The sequence below is a fragment of the Ochotona curzoniae genome, unplaced genomic scaffold (genome assembly GCF_017591425.1).
Source record: "Ochotona curzoniae isolate NIBS_2020 unplaced genomic scaffold, NIBS_Ocur_1.0 scaffold_2453, whole genome shotgun sequence".
In the NCBI taxonomy this organism is placed as follows: domain Eukaryota; kingdom Metazoa; phylum Chordata; class Mammalia; order Lagomorpha; family Ochotonidae; genus Ochotona; species Ochotona curzoniae.
Genome location: NW_024467094.1, coordinates 28,604,908 through 28,615,936, shown reverse-complemented (window position 1 = coordinate 28,615,936; position 11,029 = coordinate 28,604,908). Strand labels below are relative to the sequence as shown.

The following is an 11,029-nucleotide window of genomic DNA, read 5'->3' as shown; positions in this document are numbered from 1 at the left end:
CAGAGAAACCAGACCCTCTAGGCAGGAGATGGATTGTGTTCAAGGCCCACCTCTCCGCGACCTTGTAGATGACCCGTGCAAGTCATTTCGTATGTGCTTGCTGTTCTGTGTTACTCAGGTTATCCTTACTGGATAAATGAGGTTTTCTCCAATAAAGATGCAATGTGAAGGCACTTTTAAAAAAAGGTAATAAAAATATTGGGGGAAGAAAGAAAAGCATGGAACTTTTTCTTCTTTTTTTTTTTTATATGTGTGTGAGTGTATAAACAAAACCACGCAGGTTTACTCCCCGGCAGATCCCTCTTCGCCCTGCCTGTCGCTGTGCACCCGTCCGCACTCAGGGGAGGGCCTCTCTGGCCTCCTCAGCTGTAATCTCCTGGGAGTAGAGGTCGGTGAAGAGAGCAGGCAGCCAGTAGTGGGCCTCCCCTGGGGCCTGCAAGTCCAACCAGGCTAGCCCCTCCTTCAGCAGGTGTTCCTGAAGGAGAGAATTGAGAATCAAAAAGTAGGGTGGCCAGGCAATCCACATACCCACTGTGGCTTCAGTGAGGTTTTCAAGCAGTATAGTCAATGTGTGCAATCCGCACAGACTGAAATGATTGATCTGGCTTTGCTGTGCAAGGTGTGAAACTGCCGCACAGTGAGCATGACACCCACTGTAGTGAGATGGAGCGGAGAGAACACAGAGCTAAAGACAAGTTTGCTGGCTGGACATGGGCAAAGTGCCGTCTCTGGGCTAACTGCCAGGGGAAGAGAAGTGCGGTGCCACATTTGGACCAAGGTGCCCAGTGCTCAGAGCCCCAAACCCTCGGGAGAAAGCTGGATTCTGCCGAATACCACTTTGCAATGAGAAGATGTCAGCAGCTGAACTGACTGGCTCAGGAGGCACTGAAGCCAGGGCTGACAGCGAATGCCATGACGTTTGTATATGACACTACATGACACCATGCCTAGCACATCATCACAGGGACAGAACTGTCACACAGTCATTAGTTCCCTTCACTCTGAGCCAACAGCATCCTGATCAGGAGCTCCACACACCCAGGTGTGGGTGACAGCTGGTGGTTCCCCAGCGGAAGGGCCACCAGCTGATATGTGCAGGCCTGGATTACAAACCTGCCTGTTTTCAGGGGAGTGCTGGGTTCAGGCATGGCAGAGCCTTTGAGGCAGAGGCCAGCAAACAAGGCTGCATTGCCTGCCTCTCTGGACCAACCCCCTCCCAGCCAGGCCAGCTTTCCTGGGGCTTTTTAACTCACGTACCAGCACTTGGCATGCTCGCTCCGTCTCCCATTTAAGACTGGCTTTGATCTCACTCACAGTCACATAACCGTTTTTCTGAAGGAAGAAAGGAGAGGGTCTGGGTCAGGTAAGAGTGCACTTTCCTGTCCATCATCTGTCCCAAAACAAAACAACTCAGGCCAAGGCTGAGAGTACAGAAAAGGAAAGCCCTAGTGATGGGAACAAAGGGGTGACTGGAGGCTTGCGGGGGCTGCTGGGTCTGATTGTAGAAGTGAGGGCCTCAGTGTTAACACACCAAGTCAGACTCCACACAGAGGACTTGGATATAGCATGGAAGGAGTCAGAATGGAGACAGAAAGGAATGGTTATAATGACAAAATGGTTAGTAACCTAAAATATATAAATATTCAGCCTATGGTGCGAGCACCGTGCCTAAAACACTGCTACAACACCAGCGTCCCATCTGGCTGCTGCTATTCCACTCCCCACCCAGTTCCTTACGACTGCACCTGGGAAAGATGAAGCTGGCTCCTGGGTTTGTTTGGAAGACAGTGTCACCAAGATCCGAGAAAGTCCGATTGGCTCCACCCTCACACCCTCACAGTCCCTCCGGCACACATACTCGCTCTCAGGAGCCACGCAGTACCTCTGCCAGCTGTAGCACCACGGTGTGATCCATATTGAGTTCAGCTGGGACAGACTGAATGAGGTAAGTGCCACCAACAGGGATGATGCCAAAGCCAGTGCCGAGGGCCTTGAGCTTCTTGATGGCCCTGATGAGGTCGTCTCTGGGGTGAGGAAGAGCAACTTAAAGCCCCTGTGCAGATCAGGCCTAACAAGGAAGTTTCAGCTCTGTCACGGGCAGACTATCCTAAGAAGATTCAAAGCCTGCACAGCACAACTCCATCAAAAAAGAGACAAGGTTAAAGGGCAGAGGGTGGGACTTGGACATTCCAGAGAAATACAAAAGGAACTACTTGTTCCCAACCTAGAAGTCAAAAATACATCCCCGGGCCCAGCGCTGCAGCCTAGAAGCTAAAGTCCTCACCTTGGCACATGCCGGTTCTAATCCTGGCAGCCCCACTTCCCATCCAGCTCCCTGACTGTGGCCTGGGAAAGCAGTAGAGGACAGCTCAAAGCTATGGGACCCTGCACCCATGTGGGAGACATGGAAGAAGCTTCTGGCTCCTGGCTTTGGATCAGCTCAGCTCCAGCCGTTGCGGTCACTTAGGGAGTGAATCAACAAACAGAAGATCTTCCTCTCTGTCTGTATCTGACTTTGCAATAAAAATAAAAAATAAATCTTAAAAAAAAAAAGCCTAGAACAGCCAAAGTTGCTAACTTCTCTGACACCTAGAAAAACCACAAAATGACATGTAGATTGTGCATCCAGCCCCTACACAGAGGTGACCACCTCTGTCTATGCCCCAAATGTGAGTGGGGTGTCTAAAAGCTCAAGGAAACTGCCTATCATGAAAACACCATGCGTCGATTTCAGCATGTGTTTCTGCAGTGAAATAAACTGTAACTCCATTTCTCTATGCAGTTTGACCACATGTGTATTATCTAACCATCAAGAGAAACTTGACATCAGCAGGTGGCAAGGTTCAGCCCCTGGAGCATCACATGCACTAACTCCTTCTGAGAATTCACCTGCAGCAAGCAGGGCTGGTAACCTTCAGCATCACTCATGCTCCCTGCTTCAGGCCTTTAGGACCACACTAGGCGGGCTCCTAGGGAACTGCAGCTAAACTGCCTCTTCCTCCTCTTGGTGCACCGTGTCAGTTCAGACCCCATCATCTCCCCACCTCTTCCCCAGCCTTCCTGATGTCTAGTCTCCTTCTCATATAGTCCAATTATTATAAAGAGAGTAACAGGGGCAGCACATTGACTCAACTGGCTAATCCTCTACCTCCAAGCTCTAGTATTCCATATAGGTGCCGGTCTGTATCCTGGTTGTCCCACTTCACTTCCACCTCCCTGCTTATTGCCTGGAAAAGCAGTAGAGGATGGCCCAAAGCCTTGGGATCCTGCAACCATGTGGGAGACTAGAAGAAGGTCCTGGAGCCTGGTTTGATTGGCTCAGCTCTGCCACTGTGGCCATTTGGGTAGTGAACCAGTGGATGGAAGATCTTTCTCTCTGACAAAACACATCTTTTGGTTGAAAAATAATGGGTGGTTTTGCTTGTTCGTATCTGCACTTTCATTTTTCTAAAATAAAAGTATATTTTGGCTGATCATGCAGAATGATTTCTAAGCTAGCCCCCACATAAGAGGAGTAGGGAGAAAAGATTTCCGAGTAAAGACTTCTTTCTAAAATCTGTGGGGTTAGAAGACATCACCTACTGGCTAACATCCTGCGCGAACTTGCCTCTTCCTTTCAACACCTGCTGATGGAGCTCTTCCAGAGTGATCAGACCTGAGGGTGGGGTGCAGGGGGAGACAGGAAGCAGAGATCATTTTCAGGACTGCAACCACTTCAAATAAATGGACAATCATTTCCCAGTAGCCTACAAACACCAGACAGCATCTGGGTCCTAAATTTCTTTCTTTCACCTCTCACAATTAACGTGGGCCCGGTGCAATGGTCTAGTGGCTAAAATCCATGCCTTGTAACCAGCGAGATCCCATATGGGCATCAGTTCTAACCCTGGTGGCCCCACTTCCCATCCAGCTCCCTGTCTGTGGCCTGGGAAAGCAGTCGAGGACGGCCCAAGGTCTTGGGACCCTGCACTAGTGTCGGATACCCAGAGGAAGTTCCTTGGCTCTTGGCTCCAGATCAGCTCAGCTCTGGCTGTTGCAGCCACTTAGGGAGTGAACCAGCAGTCTGAAAATCTTTCTCTCTGTCTCTCCTTCCCTCTGTTAATCTGCCTTTCTAATAAGAAAAAGTAAATCTTTAAGAACAAAAGCAACAATTATTATAGGTGCTGAGGCCTTGTGAGCACCCTCAGTAGCAGCAGCAGGGGCTGGCACTGTGGCACAAGCCAAGTTAGGACACTGCTGGGAACATTGACATCCCACATGGGTGCTGGTTCAAGTTCCAACTGCTCCACCTCCAAACCCCCTTTCTGCTAATGTGCCTGGGAAAGCAGCAGAGGTCAACCCAAGTGCTTGGGCCCCTGCACCCACAGGGGGACACAGCTGGCACTCTGCACTCCTGATTTCAGCCTGGCCCACGTGGCCATGTGAGGAATGAAGCAGCACAGACGGAGGATCTTGGTCTGTTATTTTTTTTTTCTGTTGCGCTTCCTCTCAGAACAATCAAGAAATGTGTAAAACGACTGTCTACCTACAGCCAGTAATGTGTGACTTGTTCGAAGCCTGCTTGCTTTCAACACAGAGCACTCAAGGTGCTTATTGAGAGAGGTGACATCACCAGATGGCCACTCCTAAGGTCACCATGTGGGGAGCAGAGAGAAGCTCAGCCAGCAGCACCAGCCCTAGGACAGGCAGGCCAGGCCCAACGCCAGCCCATATATCATCACAAGAGTCTGCAGCCCACATCCCACCTCCCTGCGCTTTCCGGGCCAAAGCAACAATCATCCCTCGCCTGTTTCACCCTTCCTCGGCCACAGAGAAGCACCACAGGCCCGGCTCAGGGCAGAACGGAACAGAGTATCTTCTGAGCTTGTCTTGTATAGAGATGTCACAGGTCCCAGCTACACTCACCTCCATTTCGATGCTTCAGGGCCAGGCACACTTCAATTATCTGGACACCCAGCTCATAATAGAAGTCCCCAACACCCAGCATTTCTGACCAAAACCCTTTTCCAGCTGTAAGAAAAAACAAAACTCTGTTATTCATCCCTTCACATTCTTCTCTCAGGACTGGCTTAGGCCTGGTGTCCTAGGCCAAACCTCCCTGCTCAGCCTCGTCTCCCACTCCCCTGGCTCACAGGATCCTGTAAGAAAAGGGAACTCTTGCAGACTCTTGATCACTTGCTGTAGAATGGGCTCAGACAATTCTGAGAGCTGGCAAGCTAAACGTCGTTTCTGTTCTGCTAACTTCTACTTCAGGCTACTAAAAAAAAAAAAACCAAAAAAACCCCAAAAAAAACGCTCTTTAATTTTCCAAAAACACACAGTAAAATATAACGGGAGAGAAGAATGGTCTAGCCAAGGCTAAGAAAAACACAATGCAGACTTAGCATTCAGAAATCCATTAAAGTGGCTGGCACTGTGTGGCAGCAGGTTAAGTGGTGCCTGCATATCCTGTCACAGTGCCAGTCCAGGCACCAGCCCTGGTTGCTCTGCTTCTGCCTGGGAAGGCAGTGGAGAATGGCCCAGGTACGTGAATCCTGCCACCCACATGAGAGACCACGATGGAGCTCCAAGTTCCCGGCTCCTGGCTTCGGCCTGGTCCAGCCCTGGCCATTCCAGCCACCTGGGGAGTGACACAGCAGATGGACAATCTCTCTCACACTGTTGGTCTCTCTCTTTTTTTTTTTTTTTTTTATAGCTTCTTTAAAAACCCAGTGAGACAATACTGAGTGAAAAAAACACATGTTATGGGGTAGCATTTACAGCTTACGGTAAGGGAGGCACCTAGATACTCATGCATTTTAAATGTCAATAGCTTTTGCCCTGTGACAGAGTGACACAATGAGGTCCCTGCTTCCTCCCTGATGAACTGGCTGCAGCCCATGTCACTATCACTAAAGCTTGATTATTTCTAATAAAAGGGGGAAGTGTCAGTTGACAATTCCCCTGTGAACACCTCAGGGAGACAACGGGACTCTGCCAGCCAGCCTCTGCTCCAGCCTCCCCATGGGGCCCTCAGAGTGAGCGCTGCCCATCAGCCGCTCTCCCTGCCAGGCACTCCCTGAAGACAATGTGCCCTGGACTTCCACGTCGGTCCCTCCGCGGGGAGACCCAACACGAGCAACGCGACTAGGCGAGCTTCTGTCCCTTCCACACCCAGGGAACGCGGCACCACTACAGACGATGGCTTACAGGCCAGGGGGTCCACCCCGATGGTCGCACACATGTCCTGGAACTGCACTCGGAACTCGGGATTCTTCCGGATTTCCTGCTTGTGCTTGCTGGCAAATTCCTCCAGGTTGGTCTTGAACATATCCAGCTGCTTCGACATCTGTTTAGATGCACAGTGGGGAGGTCAGGAACATCATGGCCTGGTGGGCATCAGATGCAAAGCTGGGTCAACTGGCCCAGCGGGGGACAAAAGCTGAAATAACCACTCTGTGTACCACCCCCTCCTTTTTACCTCCACCTCCTCTGCACAGTTCGTTCAAAGAAAGAAATAAAGATCTATTTGGGCCCAGCGTGGTAGCGTAGTGGCTAAAGTCCTCAGCATTTATGCACTGGGCACCAGTTCTAATTCCAGCAGCAACTCTTGCCATCCAGCTCCTTGCTTGTGGCCTAGGAAAGCAGTTGAGGATGGCCCACGACGTTGGGACCCTGCACACATGGGAGACCCAGAAGAGGCCCATGGCTCCTGGCTTCGGATTGGCACAACTCCAGCCATTGGGGTCACTCGAGGAGTGAATCATTGGACAGAACATGTTCTTCTCTATATACATATGACTTTCTAATAAAAATAAATATTTAAAAAGATTTATTTATTATTTTTGTTGGAAAGTTCTCATCAGCTATAAAACATACCCTGTTTTTCATGAATTCCCATCCTAAAATCGGAATGCATCTAATAAAACGCACAAACATCTGTCAAGGTGCTGAACCACTGACTGAGCGCTAGGGGCACCTAAGAATCTATTCCCCCTTAGAAGTGAGGCACTGAAGGGTTCACATGGTGGAAACCTTCAGCCACACAGGGGAAAAGGCAGGCCTGTGTGAGAGGCCTGGGGGCGCTGCTTAACCCCTGAGTCATGGGCCTCCTCCGAGATTCACTCCAGCTACAGCAAACCTCAAGCAAGGCTGTGGGCCTCCCAGAATGCATTCCACAGCTGAACTCAAAAACTCTGGGCGGGGGGTGGGGGTGGGGAGGGGTTGGTTTCTAACATGTCATTGCCATTATCTTCTCTTTCCCTAAGGAACAAAACTAATCCTTTACCCCACTTAGAGTAACCACTGCACAATTATTAGACACCTTCAGATTCTGTGAATCACCATCCTGTGCTGACTTCTGCAGGCCATCCTCCCTCTGCGTGGGGGTTTTTGGAGAGTACCACTTGTGTCTGGTGTTCCTCTCAGCCCAAGGGCCCAGTGTCCTGCCTGCCTGCCTCCTCTTCTTCACTCATCACAATCAGTAAGTGACCTCAGAGCCTGCAGAGAAAGGCAAGCAGGAGCAAAGAACCTGGGCAAGAACTGTACTCCCATCACTCCCACAGCTGCCAGGATGGGAAGGGTCATCATGATGCTCGGGCAGACCATGGTAACCTTTAGATATTTGAGCCAATGTGACGGCTCAACTGGCTAATCCTCCACCTTCAAGCGCCTGGATCCCATATGGGCGCCGGTTCATGTCCGAGCTGCTCTACTTCCCATCCAGCTCCCTGCTTGTGGCCTGGGAATGCAGCGGAGGACAGTCCTGCATCCACATGGGAGACCCAGAAGAAGCTCCTGGCTTCTGGCTTTCAATCAGCTTAGCTCTGGCTGTTGTGGCCATGGATGGGAGTGAACCAGCAGACAGAAATCTATCTCTTCTCTGTAAATTTGCCTTTCTAATAAAATAAATCTTTTTTAAAAAATGCATTCATTTCAAAGGCAGTTACAGAGAGAGAGAGCGCGCTTCTGTCTGCTGCCATGCTGCCTAAAATGTCCCAACAGCCAGAGCCTGAAGCCAGGAGCTTCTCACGCAGATGTAAAAGCCCAAGCACTTTGGTGAGTTAGCCAGGAGTTAGGCTGGAAGTGGGGCAGCCGGGACTCATTCGGAACGCCAGACTGCAGGCAGCAGCGTAACCTGTCCACTCCCAATGCCCGCTCCCACATTGTCATTTTACTCTAAGCACTTAGAAACCTGAGGGCAGGTACTTGACAAAGCAGTTATGATACCAAGATCCCAGAGTGCCTGGTTCAAGTCCCAGCTCTGCTTCCAGGAGAGACTGTGATATGTATGCATACCCTAGGAGTTAGATGTTGGCTCAAGTACTTGGGTGCCAGCCAATGGGGGCAGAGGGAGGGGGGGAAAGGGGAGCACAGACTGAGCTGCTGGCTCCTGGCTGTAGCCAGCCCTCATCCTGGCTGTTGAACACACAGATGGAAGCTCTCTATCTCTGCCTTTCAAGTTAAATTAACAAACTTTCAACGTTATAAAGGCCCCCTAAAGACCTAAGTCAAGCAGCTCCACCACTTGGTCCCTATATAATCTTACAATTGACTTAATGTCTCAATTGCAAACTTGGAGTCCCAAAAGTTCACTACTTAATAGAACTGTAATGAAGATTTAACAAGACAAATACATGTAACAAAGATGGAAGTTGGTGGGTGTCATTCCCACCTAATAACTAATGCAAGCTTTAGGAGCCTGTGCTGCAACACCAAGTGTTGTGGCCCCCCTAGGTGGGCACCAGTTTGAGTTCTCACTGCTCCAATTCTGATCCAGCTCCCCAATGGGAGCTAATGACCTGAAAAATGCAGTGGAAGATTGTCAAAGTGCTTGTGCCTCGGTCACCCATGAGCGGGACCCGTAAGAAACTCCTGACTCTTGCAGTCATTTGGGGAGTGAACCAGTGAGCAGAAGTCCTGGACCTTTTCTCTCTGTAACTCTGCCTTTCAAATAAGTGAATCTGCTAAAAGTAAATAAATACATAGATAGGTAAATTAATAAATACATTAATAAATAAACTGGTCAGTGTGACAGTTACTAGCAAGCCACATTAGAAATCCTGACCTGCAGCCACCCTGGCAGCTCCACTCCTGGGTCTGGCCTCCCGCCCACTTACCTGGGCCAGCTGGTCCTCGGCCAGGACGGTCCCTCGCTCCTTATACTTGGCCTGTCACACAGAGAGCAGCTCGTCAGCGGAGAGGGTGGGCGCTGGGGCTGCCCTAAGCGCCCCCACCCACCAAGCAGGGAAAGGGGAGGGTCTCCTCGACATGGTCTCCTGGGAAGGACGGGGTCAGGTGAGGGACAGCCATATAGAGGGACTCTGCTGCGAGCCAGTCTGGGGAAGGATACAAAGAGCTGGCTGGCCTGGGGGACAGGATGACACCCCAAGAACGCCGGGGACTGGAGAAAAGCCGCGGCGCCCGAGCAGCCTTGTAGGGGCGGGAGGAGATTTAAAGTTAGCTCCGCGAAAACTCGGTCTCTGGAAGGTCTTCTTCCCTCTCACCTCCGCCAGCTTCTTCTTGGCGATGGCGCCAGCTCCCACCCCGCGGCGATGCATCGCCGCCCTGGGCCCGCGGGCCGCCCCACGGCCGGGACTCCAGGGCTCCCAAACCCGGGCTACACCGCCGGCTCCCCAATGCGGAAGCCGGGACGCGCGTCATCGCTGAGCGCCGGAAGCCCCGCGGCCCCACTTCCTGCCGCCGTGTCGGCTCTGGTTCCCCGCCTCAGGGTGACTGCTCTCTGAGCTCTCCCGGGCCGGGCGACGGGGACCGTGCGGGGAGCGCTGCGGGGTCGGGGTCCTAGCGGACTCCCCGGTGCCGAGACGAGGGGGGGCCTGCCCTAGTCGTCGTTGTCCGGCCCGCAGCTTCCCGTTCACTTGGCTCCCTGCGAGCGGCGGTCTTGCCACCACTGCCTCTTCTAAGTTGCTCATGGGCCACTTGCTCGCGTCGTGGCTCGCGTGGCGTTGACTATCGAGGACTCCACGCCAACGGACCTGTTGGAATCACATAGAGATTCTGACTTGGGAGAGTTTAAGACTAAGACCTTGAAGGCCGACGCGGTGGCCTGGTGGCTAAATCCTCGCCTTGTGCGCGCCAGCATCCCATATGGGCACCGGTTCAAGTACTGGATGCTCCATTTGCCATTCCGCTCCTTGCTTGTGGTCTGGGAAAGCAGCAGAGGATGGCCCAAAGCCTTGGGACCCTGCACCCACATGGGAAACCTGGAGAAAGCTCTGGATCCTGATTTCAGATATGCTCAGTTTCTACCATTGTGGCCCTTTGGGCAGTGGACTACTAGTGGGCGGAGGAGCTTTCTCTCTGTATCTCCTCTCTGTGTATCTGCCTTTCCAATAAAAATTCATACACACGGGCCTGGCACGGTGGCCTAGTGGCTAAAGTCCTCACCTTGCACATGCTGGGATCCCATATGGGCGCCGGTTCTAATCCCAGCGCCCTGCTTCCCATCCAGCTCCTTATTTGTGGCCTGGGAAAGCAGTCAAGGACGGCCCAAAGCTTGAGACCCTGCACGCACTTGGGAGACCCGAAACAGGCTCTGACTCCTGGCTTCGGATTGGTGCAGCACCGGCCGTTGCGCTCACTTGGGGAGTGAATGAATCATTGGACAGAAAAATCTTCCTCTCTGTCTCTCCTCTTTGTATATCTGACTTTGCAATCAAAATAAATAAATCTTTTTAAAAATAAATATAAAAAAATACATACATAGCTTGAACTCTGGCATAAGTTGGCCCCAAAGCTCAATTCCACTCCGCATGGTCCAGGAGAGTCAGGCAAATGCCTCAGTTCTTGCGTTTTACTATCCACAGCCAGGAAGTGGGATAAAGACCTGCTTGTGAGGCTGTGAAGACTAAACATTTGGTTAAGATTGGTATTCTAGGCATTCCTAGTCTGGGGTGTGGCAACGTGGAAGACTAGATTAAATCCCTGCCTGCTACACAGATCCACCAGGATGTTCCACTTCACATCCAGCTCCATGCTAATGCTCCTGGGAAAGCAGCTGAAGATGCTCAAGGACTTGAGCCAGTCACCC

The 11,029-nt window shown here is 51.5% G+C and overlaps 1 protein-coding gene across 3 annotated transcripts; it reads right to left on the bottom strand.

Annotated features, from left to right (window-relative positions):
- Positions 1–262: 262 nt before the first annotated feature.
- Positions 263–9,663, bottom strand: SNF8 (SNF8 subunit of ESCRT-II). Of its 3 annotated transcripts, XM_041001872.1 has the most exons (8): positions 9,486–9,663; positions 9,099–9,149; positions 6,190–6,328; positions 4,906–5,010; positions 3,583–3,655; positions 1,883–2,024; positions 1,258–1,332; positions 263–475 (listed from the first exon to the last, which is right to left on the bottom strand). In XM_041001872.1, the coding sequence occupies exons 1-8, from the start codon at positions 9,537–9,539 to the stop codon at positions 338–340; spliced, it is 777 nt and encodes a 258-aa protein (XP_040857806.1). In that variant the 5' UTR covers positions 9,540–9,663; the 3' UTR covers positions 263–337. The 3 variants fall into 3 exon arrangements, with proteins under 3 accessions (XP_040857806.1, XP_040857808.1, XP_040857807.1); XM_041001874.1 differs by lacking the exon at positions 1,258–1,332; XM_041001873.1 differs by lacking the exon at positions 9,099–9,149 and having other exon boundaries at positions 9,486–9,612.
- Positions 9,664–11,029: the final 1,366 nt, after the last annotated feature.